We start from the raw sequence: 17829 nt of genomic DNA, 5'->3' as shown, positions 1-17829 counted from the left end.
CGGCCCCAGCCCGGCCCTGACAGAAGCCCAGGGTGATGCTGAACGCTGCCAGTTCGTCTCAGATCACATCATTAAAATAACAGAAGTATACATCCATGTAAGACCACTGCTCACTTGTTCGTCTTCATTTTTTAGACGTGTGATGGTTTCTTGCTGTTGAATTTGGCCAGGAAGAGATAGGAATGCCTCACAAAACAAATACTCGTTCTTAAGCCTCTCAGGTTTGTATTTGCTCAGGGACCTCTCCCGGAAATAAAGATTACTTTTGTAATTAGCCATTCGGGAAACACTTTCCCAAATATTCTCAAACAAATTTCCTGTAGTGATTTGCATACCTGTTAAAGTATCGCAAACAAACACATTCACAAACATTTTTAAAAGACTTGTGTTCGTTCAGTGGAAAACTGATTCAGTGTAATCAGAGTATTTACTCTTTTATGGTGGGTCAAATCTAATAATCCATACAAAATGCAGCTACTGACTTTTTAAAATATAAAATATATATGTGTGTGCACACACAGAGCTTTCTATCCAGAAAACTGTCCCACTGGGACTACTCATAGGTATGTCTTTGTAGGACTATAGCTTAGATTAGTATGTATATTTGTATATCTACAAATCTATATCCAATACTTAGTAATTATTTTGATGACTTTAGGAATTCTTAAGTGTTACCCATATTCTTGTTTCTGTAGCTTAGGTGTTTTTTTAATATATCAATCCATTAGACTGTAGAGTGTTTGCTTTTTGTATAAACTCAGCACAAAGTATCAAATGTCTAAATAACTACAAATATGTCTTTTAGCAGTGTTTGGGGCACAAGTGGTGTTTTTAAATAACTGTTGTTAATATGACTTTATTTCTGTATATTCAGTTACTTTTTTTTTTTTTTCTGAAGAATTTTTATTCTCAGTAGTACACCGATAGCGTAGGCTAAAGTATGCAACAGTATGCTTTGGGCTGCTGCCTCATCTCATTGACACTTGAAATTAATCTGCACTAATGCTTCTGAAGATAAAGGAACTGCTTTTTCTTGTGTAGAACAACTGAGAACTCAAAGTGTCTCATACCGTTATGCTTTGTTTTAATATACTAGGGTAAACTTCAGTAAAGTTCTTAAATGCTTTCTAAGTGGTAAAAAAAAAACAGCTCTGATTTCTCTTTCAAACTTCAAAGTGTAGTCACACCTCTTTTCAAGGGGTCATGAATGTATCACCAAAGCTACATACATACAGTCACGGATTTTCCTGTTCGGGAAAATGAAGTTATGACTTTATGTACTTTTTTTTTTTGTGGGGGGTAAGCTAATTTTGTTTTGTTTTGTTTTTTGCTTTAGCTAAAAAACTAGGAATTACTGATGTGCCAGCTGAGGTGGTCACTTTTATTTCCCATGCAACACAAAACAGATTAAGAACAGTGATAGAAAAAGTAACAGTGATAACCCAGCACCGAATGGAGTCGTACAAAGTAAGTGTGCAAAGAAAGGTATTGTATGTCACAGAAAGATGCGGTATGACGCCGTTTTTTCTTGGCACACGGTAGGTGTTTTGTGTTAATTCTGTGTGCAAAGCATGTTTTTAATTGCAGGTTTGTCTACCTCAGCAAACAGAAAGTGGTAGGATGAGAGAGCACTGCTTGCCAGATCTGTCTTCCTCCTCTGTGATAGAATTTGTGTGTAGAATTATGTTTTCATCCTTCCGTGCTAAAGTGTCTAGCTCCATGCTAAATAGCTAGTTAAGCTATTTCTGCTCATGGATTGCAACTAAGACTGTTGGTTCTTGATGTCTCCTTTTTTGACCAAGGTATCCATTGGTTGGATCAAAATTGCTTCAATATATAGGAATCTATAGTAACTTCACATATCCGTGGCTGTGAGAAATACTACTGTTTTACAAAAGCTACCGATTTGTCTTAAGCAAGCAACCTCTGTGATAGGAGAGATACCTTTTTTGACCAAGGTATCCATTGGTTGGATCAAAATTGCTTCAATATATAGGAATCTATAGTAACTTCACATATCCGTGGCTGTGAGAAATACTACTGTTTTACAAAAGCTACCGATTTGTCTTAAGCAAGCAACTAAAGAATTCAGCTGTAAATTCTTCACTGTAGTTAAACAATGGTGTTCTTTTTAAAAAGAACATTTCAAGATAAAATGCTACTCTGATTCCATTGTTAGTGATTGTATTCTTGAAGAAAATTGAAACAATTTAGATATCTTAAACCGGGGGGAAATTTAAATAAGAATCTGCAAACCAGTTTGAAATTCAAATAAATCGAACGTCTTTATTGATAAATATGAAATATCTTTTTTGATAAAAGTAAGATGCTAGTAGTTGTTAAACTGGTGTAAAAGCAACGTGGCAATAACCATAGTTGTGGGTTGTGTCTAAGCTGTGTTTAGATTTATTTAGTGTATATATACAATGAGTAGCTCTGCTTTGGTTTTTTGCTTGTTTTGGGGTTTTTTTTTTCTGTTTTCCTTGAGTGAAAGCCTCGTCAAACAGCTTTGGACTGTACCTTTGCCCACCAATTTCCCAAACCTGAGTCACAGTTGGACTAATTACATGTGGCATTTGCAAGAAAAGTTATCTTTGGGATCTGTGACTAGAATCAGCATTGCTGTGATAGAAAAATGGATTTAAAAAAAAATAAAGGCCACTATGCCTGTGTATCACCTACATTTACATCTTTCCTTGCAATTGATGGACATATTCTGCTATATTGGACTAAAAATCTCCTTGTTTCTTTCCAGTACTATTCATCAGCTTCAGCAGTGTTAAATCCCTCCTTCCTTCTCCCTAGGATGGTGTCTGAGAAGAAAACACTTTGTTTAGTCCATGTTAAGAAGATGCATTTAGAATAATATCTTAACAGATTCTTAGGGAAAAAAAGAAATGGGTTGTCTCTCATTGAACCGTAGCATTTTCGTTGTCTTCTGTATATTTCTTGGTTAATGGTTTTCTTTGATTTTATAGCATTGTAGTCAAAAAGGAAAATATTAAGCAGATAAATCAGATGGAAGTAATATGGATAACTTATTTTTCTGACTGACATTCTGAGTGTTCCCCGAGCAGCTTGTGTCATAAATTCTTACTGTTTGTTGGGTACTAGGAAAGCTTGCATGCTCTTAGTTGTCATAAGTTCTTCTATTTTAATTGTAATTAGAGGCTTATTTTCAACCAAATTTTTAGCTTTAATGCTTTTATAATGCTGCATCTCGATCATGTGTGTTACTAGTTGAAGATGAGTACAAATACAGGAATTGCAGTTTATAACCAGGCTTATATCCTATATCTAGGATTGTTCAGTAATAAAGTTAAGCATCGTAGGGGTTTTTAATCAGTAAGTCTGTTGGTTTTATTTTTTTTTAACTCTTTGATGTCTCTGGTGCTGATAAATCAATCCTTGTTTTTTTAATTTGCTTACATATTAAATAATAAGATTCTAGCTGCGTTATTAACCATAGGCTGGCTTCATTCCCCTGAGCTTAAAGAAAAAAAAAATTTTTTTATTGTTAGCAATGGAAAGATTTTAATGTATAACACCTATAGTCGTCTTTAAATGCATAGTCTTGATGAAAATGCATGTTTTTGTAAAACGTTGTTGTTTTACAGGATGATGAATGGTACGAACAAGCTACAGATGTCCGATCACAGTTAAAGTTTTTTGAACAGTTGGAGCGTTTAGAAAAGCAAAGGAAAGATGAACAAGAGAGGGAAATCTTGCTAAAGGCTGCCAAGGTATCGATATTGCTCTATTTTTTTAAACTACTTACCAATTCATAGTCTTCAAACAATTATTTAATTTTGTGAAATCTGTTTCATAGACACATTTTATTTCTTATAACAAAAAGATACTGTTGTTGTGACATCACACCTTTAATTCATGTCATGCTATCTTATCTATTATGACTCCAGACCTACCTGACTGGAATGCTCTTGCATTTTCAAGATACAGCTCTGAATTTGATGAGTTCTTGGGAATATAGGAGACAATGGCTAACATTTTCAAAATAACTTGGTGAAATAATTTGCACAATTGCCTTTGAAATTTAATAGATGTCAGGGTTTCTGTGCCATTTGAAAATCATAGCTTACACTTCTGGTATTTAAAAACAATTCAGTAAATTGTGATGGATTTTTTTTGAGGCTTTTTTCTTCTTGAGTTTCTACACTTTTTTTAAACAGTTTTGTTCATTTGTTTATTTTAATTTAAATACTACGTGTCCCAGTTGGTGTTCTGGTCACCTCCATATAACTGCATTATTTAATTGATTCATGCCTGTCTTCAGTTAACTCTCAGTTCTTCTGGACTTTTTCCTTTGTAACTTTAATTCCAAAGACTGAATTTTCATACATGCAATAGAACAAACTATATTGTTTCAAGAGCCATACAGGTACAAATAAATCTCCTGTTTATAACTGCAAATTTAATTATATTATATATACCATATCAAACTGCAAATAAGTTTATCCCTTAGTTATCTCAATTTTCATTGCATTTGCATTTTCATTGAATTATTTATTGCATATTCCAAAGAGATTATACAGAACAACTCAATGCTCAATTGTAACACTTAGCCTCCTGATTTTGTGCCATTAATATTCACAAATTGAGAGCATTAAAAAAAAAAAACCACCTACCCTTGCTTATTTCAGAAATTTGTTTCTCAATTTGGCTACTTTAATCTGTCCTAGTTTCACTCGTAATTTATAATCGTTCACATTATTAAATATTCCACAAATTTCCACATAACACATATACTCTTCAATTGTTTAGATGACAACAGATTTACTGTTTTCATTCTTAATTCTTATTTTTTTAAAAAATAAAGAAATGCTTATTTATTTTTTTATCCTGTTTTCTCCATTCAGTGAATACATCTTGATGAATCATGTTTTCTTTTCTGTGTGTCCTGCTACTTGTTTGTTATGTTGGTGGTGTTTTTTCAATGGACATGGAGGAAAATACAGTAGCTTGTAGTCCTTAGTTCAAAAACGTTTCCCTGACTGCACAAAGCCTTTCACAGATTTATCTGAAGTTGGGTTAGATGACCTCCTGCTGTCCCTTCGAACCTGAATTACTTCATGATTCGATGTTCTTTGGTTTGGGGTTTGGTTTTTTTTTGTTTTAGTCTTTAATAATAGAAACTCCTGTGAAGTCAAAATTTAGAAAATAAATACAGAAAGAGCAAATTACAGAATTCTACAACAAACAAATATAAAAAAAAAAAGAGTCCTCTACTTGATTTGAAGAAATTATCTTAATGAAAATAATGAATGCATAAATCAACTTCATAACCAGAAAGTGATAGGGTACAGCTTGGCATAAACACATGGTATACTAGAAAAATAGATGAAGGTATTAAAAAACCAAAACCAAACCACAAAGTAGCCATGAAAGAGCAATGCTGATTTATCAGTATTAATGTTTAGAAAGAGAAGTTGAAGATACTGTGAACCTTTTGAGAGGTGCTTATGCAATGTGGTGATTTAAGTGTAAATGCCAATTTGGAACTGAACTTATATTCATAGCGTCTTTCTTTTGTGGAGCATTCAGCTGGCTCTCAACCCTTCTGTTTCGATAGATTGACGACCTATTGCAAGACTTACGTAGGCCGTAGTTTAGCAAAATACGGTCAGATTACAACTTTTTATTCTAAATAATAGATTGTTCATGATTTCCTTAGAATCTAGGTTGCTGCTCAAATGCCAGCCCACCTGTACATTAACAGTGATAACTGTTGAGATGTTTATTCTGAATTCCTATGTACTAATTCCTTACCCAGCATTTAGTTTCTTCTGGTCTTTTATGAACTTGCCTAGTTGTCTAAGGAGATCTAAGTCTTTGTGGAAAGGATGCAGTAATTGTAATGACACAGTTATTAAATGGACACAGTTAAAATCTGCCCCAGCTGCCCTGATAACTAGCGATAAAGATCAGTAACCATTTCCTGTCTGTTTGTGGCCTGCTGATTGATATTTGTGTCTGCAAAGGGCGTAATGATTAAACTGGCTCTGGAGACTGAAATACCCACTATGCAAAGACATTGTTTCCCTGATTGTGCCATCTTTGTCACCTTGACAGTGTTGTGTCTTTAAAGATTAGAAAACTTGGGATTTTAAAATGAGATTTCCATTTCTGCTTTTTTTTCCTATAAATGCTTAAATCTAAAAATCAGATTTTTTTCTTTTATTTGTAACTGCAGCTTCTTAATGTGCCTTTTAGATGAACAGAGTGATCTTTTATCTTGTACATGTTTTGTCATGTTATTTTGCAACATGTTTTTAAAGTTACTCAGCAGAATGATTTTCAAAATTGCCTGCTAGTGGTACCTCATCTATTGTCTAGTATGGAAGAGTGTAACCAGGTTTAACTTGCACAGTAAAAATTCTATTTTAATTATTTACACTTTGGAGCCTTGTTAACAGCCAAAGTCCAGGTTTTGACAAAGAATAAGATAATGAAGGAAATGTTTTGGGCATTGGAATGGATAGTATTAAATAACCAACAACAAAATAATCAACTGAAAAGATGGTGAAAAATGAAGGAATAGATTGAAATGAAAGAGGAGTCAGCATGAGTCTTTGGGAAGCCTTGAAATCAATTTGGTAATTTTGCATTAGAATTCAGTAAGGAGTAAGAAAGTTATGTAAATGATGGTCAAAGAAAGGTTTGCAGGTTTTTGTTGTTGTTTTGGGTAATGGGTTGGTTTCTTTAGGAGGAGATAAGAAAATATTTGACACTAGTGTTTTGATTGATCTGCAACCATAATTTCAGTTATTACAGTAGGATGTGATTACAGAATTTGTAAGCACCCAGATGGGGTTGGTTTTGCTTCAGGGAATGTTTTTGGGAGAATGAGAGATAAAATCAGATGGGGAGATAGAAGAAAAAAAAGTTACGTTTCAAAAAATATTTTAAATTTTTTACATTCTGAGAAAAGTCACTATCCAAGTTGAAAATAATCGTGAAGCTACAAGAGTATCTTTAAAGCAAAACACCAGTATTATTTGGCTTGTTAAATGAGAGGATATTACAAAATCTTATGTCCCATGCTTGGGAAATACTTGAGAAATAGAAACTTCATACCACAAGCTTAGAAGAATAATGACTGATGTTTGCATTCCAGTGAGATGTTTTAGGGGAAGACAAACTTTACAGGAAAGGAAAAATCATAAGGTATGCTATAGTAGCAATCCAACATACAATTTCTTTTTAATTAAAAACCTAAAAATTGAAAACAAGACTATACTGTTTCAGGAGCTAGCACCATCCCTTGTACCTCAGGGATCTCTGCATCATGTTCCACAATGTATGCATACCAACCTAGAACATATGGCCCAAAGCATTTCTCTAATTTACTTCCTAGTGATTCTTTTTATAATAGAAATGTTTAAAGACATATTGGTCCCCAGAACTGTGGGTTCCAGTCACCTCCTGCTGCTGGAACAGCTCCTGTTTCAAACATCCAGATAATACGATGTGTCAAATATAGAAGCTGTACAGGGAGAGACTGCAGCTGCCTTGATTGTCATTACTTTTGAGTTATCTTCCTGATACATGAATAATAGGGTAAAATAATAATGGCACAATGAGGGGCCGTCTTGTATATAAACACATATGTAGAGTGCGGTCTCTTTAAAGGCAATATTTGGGAGAGTCAACTCTTTGCCCTGTTTGTTTTCCCAGTAAAAACCCACTGGCTGTTGTTTCCATGTGTGTGCAGAAGCAGAGATCTTTTGAATCTGTCTTTGGTGGCTGGTATGGGAAATCGCAAGAGCAGCTAAGGAAAGTCTTAAGATTGCAGAAAGGTCAAAAGCCAGACTAAAATCACTTGAGGAATTTACATTTGACATGGTATGTTGTGTGGACTTAAAAAAACAAAACAAAACAAAACAAACAACAAAGCACAGGTCTTGCTGTAGTAAAAGATGTGTTCCTTGCTGCTTTGATAGCTATTTCCAAAACCTGGAAAATGCAGGTTGTGTGTGTCAAATTGAATGAGGTTCTGGTTCTGGGCTAATAATGGAAATATTTCTGGCAGCAGGAGGAATAGGAGTTTGCAGTTGATTTCTTCTGGTTTGGTTTTCTTTCTGAATTGTTTTTTGGAGAGAGTGGTACTTTCTACAGTAAAGGTACAGGTTGGGGTTGTCCTTGTTTTCAGAAAATCAATAATATTTCTGTGATATAATCTATAATAAAGTGGATCATGTTAAAATTACTATGTAAATTCATCTGCTCAAACTGGCTAAATGCATGTTTATTATCAAATTAATTTTGAAAATTAATTTCCAATATATACATTCTATTAGTCTATTATTTTGAGTGTTCTGTATTAGTAGCACAAGCCTGTCAAGTTTTGGGATTTTAAATACGACTATCACAGGAGTAAGATCTGTTCTGTAAAAGGAATAATTACATAAGTAAATGGAAAATTATGTTTAGTGTTGTTTGCAAAGTTAATTAGTATTTATGGGTGATAGTGATTTTATAGTGCTATAGGCTGAAGGGCTTTTTTATTGGAGAGAGGTCATTGAAATTTGGCAATGCAGATTTCCTTACACGCATGTCCTGTCATTACTTGAAGGGGCTACCTCTTTGAGCCAGAGATGAGTTCAGTCGTCATGCCAATTTAATCCTTTCCCTCTCTTCTGAGAGTACAGTGGATGTAATGCAGCTTTCTGCGAGATGAAGCATTCTCTGAACGGAAACTTATAACTCACTTCTGATAGAGGAGAGCAAAGAGGGAATTACTGTGTTGAGATAATTTTCTGAATTTTTAGGAATTTGTTACTTCAATTTTAATGATTTTAAAATAAATCTTTTTTTAGACCTGTACTCTTGCATTCCACCTCACTGTGGTCGTAGCTCTGAATAGGGTTTTACCCTCAGCTATGCTGCTTTTAGTTTTGTTAATAAAAAGTGAAAGTTAATGTGAAAGCAAAGTGTTTCATGTTGCCAATTTAATTTCTTTAATTAAAAGTGAAAGTTATAAGCTGGTACAGCCGTGGGTGAAGTTCTAATGTCATCAATGGGGGAAAATAGGTTTAAAATTGAAACTGTTGGCACAGCAGTGGCTCTCAATAGTACAGCACCTGCAGTTGTGACTCTTAACTTTATTTAATGAAAAAAGATGAATTTGAAGCATTAAAGATTCCCAGTATATGTATTGGGAAGGGGGAGTAGAGCTGTAAGTGCCCTAACTGGGATCAGAAGTTGCTGAACGCAGGAGACGTATTTAAGAGGAGAGACCCTGTGAGATGTTTTCTAACACAGGTTTAACAAGCTGAGAGTTCAAAATCAGTATAAATCTAGTAGAAAACTTTTTTTGTTAGTGGGACAAAATGTAACAACAGTGCAGCTTTGACATTACAAATTACAACAAAATACTGAATAATTATCATAATTAAATACATCAGAAGGACTGTTGGTCTGCCCATCTGCATAGACACAGAGTATCCTCCAATTTTAAAAATAATTGTTGCAAATATTTAAGTATTACATGAGTTATAGATATCGTTATTATTTTTAAAATACTGTTGCATTCTAATTTAAGAACATTCTATGAAATACAAAATCCCCTTCTTAAAATTACGCTCTTACGTGTGTAATTAGATGTCTGCTTTTTGTGGCATTCTTCCTTAACACAAGCAAGGGGAAAAGCTGAGGTTTGGAACATTAGGGAGTTTGGTAACATGTAAATGAAACCCCATATTTCTAATGTGTTTTGAATACACATTTAACATATGCTGCTTTTCATACTTTCAAAGTCTTAATATTTCCATAGACCTAATGTGATCTATGCAATTCTCAGATAAATAAGATAGCAAGTTCTCTAACACAAAGCACTTTCATTCTTAACAATTAAAATAACAGGCTGTCTGGTCTAATAAAAGTAGTTTATGTTTGGGAGAAATGTTAACAAACCTGGTTTGGTGAATAAGTTCTCAGTAGCAGACAGCATTTAATGTATTTAAAAGTATGTTATCTGGTTAGGATCAGTCCTAGGTTTCTCTAAAATTATTATGGGAAGCTAGCTTGCTCCTAAAGGTGTTTATTCATCAACGTGAAAATCTATTACGTAAACCCAAATTTCTTTATTTACAGATCTAGACATGAAGAATAGAGAGGGGAAGGGAAAGGAGTTGTGATAAACTCCATTGAAAGTATTTGAGTTGGGGGGATTCTGTGATTGGTGGGTGTTTCCGAAGCTTTAGAGGAAGGAGGCATCGGTGCATTAAAAGATTTTGGAAAAACATGTTTCGCAAAACAGGTGAGATGCAGCATGATAAGATTTGGATGTTAGAGGGAAAGGAGAAAGGAAGACAACCAAAAATATGAGATGAATTCGAAGAAAAAATTTAAACTGGAATTAAAAAAACTAGGAATGATTTGTCAGTAGCTTGATGAAAGTAAGTGTAAAATATTAAAATAATTGGTGAGTAAAAATGGTGAGATATAGACAAGCACTACAAGAGCTGAGCAGCAGCAAAATTGTTCAAACTCTTCAGAGGAAGGAAAAGATGTTCACATGTGGAATGGAGTGTAAAGAGAAGCCAGTGATATTTTTAAAGCTTGTCTAAGCACCTCTATTAAGCTTGACATTTTCGTTTGCTTGTATTTGCTTTAATCTGTGTTGCATCGGCATTGAAGAAGCCTTTTATAATTTACATTAGATCGTAAAGTGAAGAATTAATAAAATAGTCAATGTTTATACTTTTTCTTTTCCTTTAACACATTGTAGCCTCCATACGCTGATGGTTTTATTTCTGAAGCTTACTGATTTGCAAACTGACATGGTAGTCAGCAGGAAGGTATTTTAATCTTAATGTTTTAAAAATAAAATCTATTAAAATTTATCTGAACACAAAAAGAAACAGAAAATGACAGTTAAATTCCTTAATTTTATTAGTGTTACTTATACCAGTAATGACACATCCAACATAAAGTTGGAATTCTACTTGACTGAAACAAGAGCTAGCCTGAGCTCTTTGAAAAGGCCATTTGGTGTGGGTTCAATAACCAGAAACTCATTGCGTTATTCTAGATGTAAAAGTAGTTCTATCTTCGCCTTCAATCTGGGTTTAGATATCTAACATCACCTGGTATTTTAAATGTTCATTACTGAAAAAATTCCTATGTTTAATATCAGTCAGGAGTTGAGTATCTGTTTTTACCTCTGCAATAATTTTTATTATTTATTTATTGTGAATGAGCTGGAGGTTTACACAGAGTAGATCATCTGCTTTTTTGCCTGCTTTTGGGGTCTGCTTTTTCAGATTATCCTGAACTCCAGGTCTACTTTTATTTGGTCAGTTTCTGAAAAAAAAAGCCCCAACTTTTAAATGTGTTATTTTTTTTAATCTGTAGCAATTTCAGAGTTTTTCCTTCACTTACGGAGTCCAGGAAATTGCAATGTTACTTTGCATCTGTTGCTTTAATTTTTCTTACAATGTCCCCAAACATAACGTAGATCTGGTATGTTTTCCAAGATTCTATCACTTTCTTGTAGAAACTTGGTAACAATATTAGAAGTCTCAGCTTGATTCTCCCAGGACACTCTGCTTTCTCCTTAAGCTGAACTGCTTTTAACTTGTACTTTGCATTTGGCAAATGATTCAGCTTCATACAGTAATATAACAATACTTTGTATTTCTGTACGGCTTTCACTACAAGACTCGGAAGGCAATAGAGTTCGTTGTACGTTTATAAATTTATCATCAAAACCCATGAAAGGGCTAAATATGATTTTCCATACGTCATACTGGAGAAACTGAGGCACACAGTGATTGAACTGTCATCATGAAATGACAGAGCAAGGACCTAATTCAGCTCAGTTCATAAATACTTACCTAAGTCCATCTCCTAGAGAAGCAACTCATAGGATGTTTTTTTTGTTTGTTTTTTTTTTAACCTAATAGGTATAAATATAATCAAGTTCTTAGGAATTGCTCTACTGAATAGACTCCCAACTCTCTGGCAGATCCACATATTTCATGAAATGCCGTTTTGTTCTTTAAACATTAACTAGATCCATTATCTACATTTTTCCTTCTGTCTGACCACAGCAGTTAGAAGGAATCTCAGTCTATGTTAAGTTGGAGTTTCTTTCTTGGTTGGCACAACTACAACATGAGAGTCTAATTTGGTCATTAGCTGTCTACAGATTTTAATTTCTCATTACATTACTCCAGACACTATCCTGTCAAACTGCCTTTTATGCTAACAGGCACAAAATCACTAGTAGGTGGTGTTGGAAGATGAAGCTACTGTGCACAGTGGGAAGTGTCAAGCACATCTTCTAAAAATCTCATTATTGTTTAATTTGGCCATGCTTTGTCATCACTGTGTTTTATATGTGTGCTATATTAGCTGAAAAAATAATCCCAGTTTAAAAAAAAACAGGAAAAAGAATAGAGAATTTGGTGTCATTGGTGCCCTGTCTGCCAAATCATAGTCAAGGCTCTCTCCAGGTATATCAACAATATTACATGTCCCCTTACCCTTAAAACCTATCTCCCTTTGGTTTTCTTCATGCATTTTTAACTTCTGAACTGAATATGTTATGAAAAATTCAAACAACAGGAAAAAATCTGAGCATATGTTAGTTTGCAAGCTAATATTCTTTCAAGTTTCAGGTCTATCTTCAGTATAGAATGAGGCAGAGAAAGATAGATGGGAGAGGGCATAGATATTCTTATTCCTTTAGGAGTTGTGTAAATTATATCACTTTAAATCTCAAAGAAATGCCAAAATAAAACAATTGCATCTTTCAGGTATCGGGAACAACAGTTTTCCATGGATGTCACAAGTTTTATTGCAGCATCTTAACAACTTTTTATGCAACCTTTTCTGAATGCTGACCAATCATGCAATTAAAAAAGTATAATGCGTATATTATCTACCTCTTAGTTTTGAATTCCATCAATTTGATTATGCTTAGTGAGCATGAATAAGAATTTAATAGTTTTAACATATGGTTGTAAAACAGTCTGTATCTGAAGAAATATACTGTTATGGGTTGTTACTGCAATTAAACAGTTAGAGCTATTGTTCCTGGTTTTGAAGGAAAATACAAAAGTTGCCATTTGGCGATATTTCTTCAGTTTTAAAAATTACAACATTAATATTATTTGTAGTGCATGAATGAGTTTAACTTAGGTGTATTTCTGTGCTGTACTCAATGTAAGCTCATACGGATAGTAACATCTTTATTATGAAGATTTACTGTTTGGGAGCGTGACTTTACAACTGTTTGCTCCACATTCTCTACCAACAGCTGAATAAAAGCTTAGTTGCAAACAGTAAATTATTTTAAAATAAGTGACTAAGAAGTTTAAATTAAAAAGATCAGATAATGGAAAGGGTGTCACTTCCGCTCTCGGATGCTTGAAGTTGTTTTTATTAAGTAATTGAAATCTAAACCTGTATGGAAACTTTAGCATTGACAGAAACATGGTCTTTTTTTTTTTTATTTTAATCTAGGAAAGCTTAGTTGCAAACAGTAAATTATTTTAAAATAAGTGACTAAGAAGTTTAAATTAAAAAGATCAGATAATGGAAAGGGTGTCACTTCCGCTCTCGGATGCTTGAAGTTGTTTTTATTAAGTAATTGAAATCTAAACCTGTATGGAAACTTTAGCATTGACAGAAACATGGTCTTTTTTTTTTTTATTTTAATCTAGGGTAGATCTTATTTACAATTGAATATTTAACAGTCTTTTGGGTGAGGCCTAAGGGTTGGAAACTGCAGTTCTATGAATTTAAGCATCCCATCTTTGACACCTTGTATCCTGTTCCCCTTTCTTTGCTGTTTTTTAACTTACTGCAACAGATGAGGGGTTCTTAAACCATCTGTTAACCTTTTTTCCCCATTTTTTTCCAAACATGTAGAGTCGCTCAAGGCAAGAAGACCCAGAGCAAGCTAGACTGAAACAAAAAGCAAAGGAGGTAAGCAGAGCTAGAGATCATTACACTTGACATTTCAAGGCTTGAACATATTAATTTTTTATGCCTTGCTACTTGTATATCGTTAATAAAAATCTGACTAAAAACTTTTTAGGATGTATTTGTTGCTTTGCCTTTGATCTTAATGTTTGCAAACTAATACATTAATACATGTGAAGCCTAAGGAGATTTTATAAGAGAATATTTCCATACATTACATTTTCATTTCCATTTTAGGTAGCTGTAGCTTTTGTTGGGTTGTTGATGACAGCAGCGTTAGATTTTGGTGGAAAATATATGCCTTTGTCTCTTTGTAAAAATGTCACTTTCTTAGAAATGTGTTACTTAACAATTTTGTTCTGGTAACAGTCTTTCAAGTAATATAATTGCCAGTCATTGTCTCTACAGTGTGGTTCAGTGGACTATTTACTCATCAGTCTAAACTACAATAATCTAAAAATTATCAAATAATTTCCGATTATGTTTTGATATATTATTCTAAGAATAACAATTGGTGAACTACTGAGTACCTTAATTTGCTGTAGATGAGAGTGGCTGTCCTTTGCTTAAGGCATCTCCTGGCTTAGGATCGGGTTGTAACAAATCAATTAGAAAGACGAAAATATCTATCAGTTGAAAGTCATTCCTATTTTAAAAAATTATCAACATCATTTGCAGCAAACTGATGCTAGTTTTTTTTAGCCAACTTCTTTGGATATATACATTAGAAAGTAATAATTATACATTAGAAGGTGATACATACAGAAAAATGCATATAACAAGTTCTTTTGCATTGACTCGTTCTTCCTGTTTTGTTTCCCTGTTGGCAGTATTCTGTAGTTCCGTTAGCTGTACAGATTTTATATATATAACAGTAAAAAAAAAATCCATGTACATGGTTGAGTTTTATTTGTCTTTTTTTTTTTCATTATGCGATTATGTAGTAAGATTTGCTGAAATGAGGTCTTGTAAACATTAGGCCATGCCTTAGTGTTTCCAGAGTTGGGTTTGTCAAGCAAGTATTCAAATGAAATAGAGTAATCAAGATATTTGGCAGGAAAAGACACAGGATTTTAATACTACTTGAGTTGAATACTCCGATATTTGGCAGGAAAAGACACAGGATTTTAATACTACTTGAGTTTAGTGTGTAGCCAGTATATGCAAAGGAGGAATCAGATTTGTGAAAATAATTGATGGCAGGCAAAACTTGCTGTTGAGCTGAGATCTGAAACTGCCATGCTGCTGGAAGTGAAAGCAAGCTAGAAATAAATGCATTTCTTGCTGCCACAATATTTGCATTCATTGTAATTCTTTTTTGGCCATTGGAAACTTGAGGAAGCAAAAGCAAACAACAGGGCTAGTGAAAACGCATTTTCTAGTAGTCAGAGTGAAATAGTGGTTCTCTTTATAGCTGTGATAGAAGACTTGCACTCTAGCCAGTGTTGTTGCTTTTGATGTAGCTGCAGGAGTACTTCTCCCTTGTATGAAAATTCGGGTTGTCCATATAAGCTGTGTTTCTTACCCACTAGAGGGAGTGACGCTGTGCTGACATGTGAATAAAAGAAAGTGTATTAAATGTATTCTGAGTAATGGTAATAGTGGTATTAGTAAAGAGGTAGCAAATATTTTGGTGGTAACCTAATTAAAAATGCTTAGATCAAACTGGTATGTGATTTTAAAGTAGTGGTGTTCCTGGATATGATAACATGTTTGAGTAAATGCAGAATGAATACTTGGTTTTCTGTTTGAGTGCTGCACCCTATTCTTTTGTACATTAGCCCTGCCTTTTTTCCCACCCTTCTAATGAAAGTGTATAATTTGCTGGCACCGTGCCTCTCTCTGAAGTTGAATTTCATTCTACGTATTTGAAACCATAAGAAATATAAGCATGTCTCTGTTTTTAGTAATTAGGGTTCTAAAGCTCTTTCTTCAACTAGTTTAGAGACTTTTACCTAAAATATTCAAATATATTTAATAAAAACATATTCTTTTGCATTAACTTTTGCAAAGGGGAGCAGACAAGTGGGACTGGCAAGATTTTAGTTTAATATTGTTCATGTTTTTTTCTGCATTGGATACTGAATATATGCTAATCTCTCATTGTATTGGCACTGACAAAATAAAAATTAACTAATTTTATAGTATAAAAGGTCGATTAGATAGTGTCTTTGGCATGGCTTTGTGACTTGAAGTTAAAAGTTTTGAATCAACTCCTACAAAAATATGAAAATTTCAAAACTTCACTGCCAGCTAGGCTACTCTTAAATGTGCATATGACCCATAACTGAGAGAGAAATTGGGTTTCTTCTAGGTTTTGTATAAGCTGATGAATATAATACTGTCAGCTTTGATAACAAGCTGGTTTTGAAGCTTTGTTTCCATGATTTTCGTGTCTTGAATATTGCCTGAAGACGTTTGCTGCTCACATATTCTGGCCAGTAGTAAAGTGGCTACTAGGTGGTGTTTTAAAAAGCATAAAGAGGGCATCCAAGAAACCTGCAGCATTTTTAGCTTGTGTTACTTGTTTAATGATATGATTGTCAGATAGTTTGTTTTTTCCTATCAGCAAGGCAGCTGATAATTTCATTATGGTGTTCTGGAAGTGGATAATGTTTCAGACTTTGCAGTGTGCCTACGATTGAACAGTGATGCTACTGCATTCCTTCTGCTAACCAGGCAGTCTGGAACCGTCCTCTTCTAAACTGAGTGTGCTCAATACTCTACCCTGGTTCCCTGCCAGACAGAAATGGATGAATATCTAAAACAAATGTAACCAATATATGAAGTCTGATAAAGAGAATATAGCCCAAGATACTTAAAGAAGACAAAAGTCAGAGGGAGAAAGTGAAATACCAAAGGAAGTAATTTAAAGTCTTTAAGAAAGTCTCTTAAATCTTTAAGAAAAACTTTTCAAAACATTGAAAGAACTCTAGAAAACATGTGTCTTGGAATGCAAAATAAAGGTACCAACACAAGGATAATAGGATGAAGGGGCAGGAAAGAAGACTAGCAAAGGGTATTTGTTCCAAAACATTCTCCTTTATGGGTATTTTGGAGTCTTTCATTCCATAACACTCTTGTTTTCTTCCTAATTTAAAAAGAAAAAAAAAATTACTTCAATTTTTTTCATAGAACTTCTACCATTATGAAGTCCCCTTCTTGCTTATTGGTGTCATCCAGAAAATGTACGGGGAGATCACTATGTCCTTTGAACACATTTAAAAATGAATTTGGTAAGGTGAAGATTATTTTATGTTTTGTTCTGTAACTCGGTCTTACTCCATTTATTAGCCAGTCTTCAAACCACTCTGCATATTGTTTAAACCAAACTGGCATAAATCAAGTTTAAATTGCATTTAAATACTTACCAAAACAAACAGAAGGTCCATCTACATATGGTCTTATTGCAGAGACTAGACATAACAGTCAGGTTTCATTCACACACAGACTAGCATTGTTTTAGTTAAGTCAGTGCAAACCCACTCTTCTTTCAGTTTGATTGACTTATTTTGCTTTAGCATTAACCTGTTTCAAATGGACTTGAGTGAAAGCAGTAGGATAATGTGCCTGCGGGGGTTTATATTGCTTAATACTCTCTGCTTACTTTCACACTTTTAAATTGGTGCAGCTTTTTGTATGTGGATGTTATATGATTGTTTTAATGGTAAACCTATTAGTGAAAAATATTTTCCATTGAGACTATTTCAGGGAAAAATGCTGCTTTTCAGCTGTTACTTGTTAAATTGTTTTGTAACATAAATTCTGAAATGTTTGACTCTCAGTACAACTTAGTGTAAGAAATATCATTTGTGAGCAGTGTCTACTTCATGTTGCGTGATTAAAGCTTTTAAAATCAAGTTTTAGAAAATACAC

General features: G+C 33.9%; 1 protein-coding gene across 1 annotated transcript in view; it reads left to right on the top strand.

Moving 5' to 3' along the window:
- LOC103901903 (transcription initiation factor TFIID subunit 4) overlaps positions 1–17829 on the top strand; it is a 151312-nt gene that overhangs the window by 65423 nt on the left and 68060 nt on the right. Inside the window, 3 exon segments of the mRNA XM_019473018.1 lie at positions 1337–1467; positions 3618–3743; positions 13900–13956. Coding sequence (XP_019328563.1) covers positions 1337–1467; positions 3618–3743; positions 13900–13956 — 314 coding nt within the window.

This window comes from Aptenodytes forsteri, unplaced genomic scaffold (genome assembly GCF_000699145.1).
Source record: "Aptenodytes forsteri isolate BGI_AS27 unplaced genomic scaffold, ASM69914v1 Scaffold70, whole genome shotgun sequence".
Classification (NCBI taxonomy): domain Eukaryota; kingdom Metazoa; phylum Chordata; class Aves; order Sphenisciformes; family Spheniscidae; genus Aptenodytes; species Aptenodytes forsteri.
The sequence above is the reverse complement of the archived record's forward strand: the minus strand, read 5'-3'. Positions and strand labels throughout refer to the sequence as shown.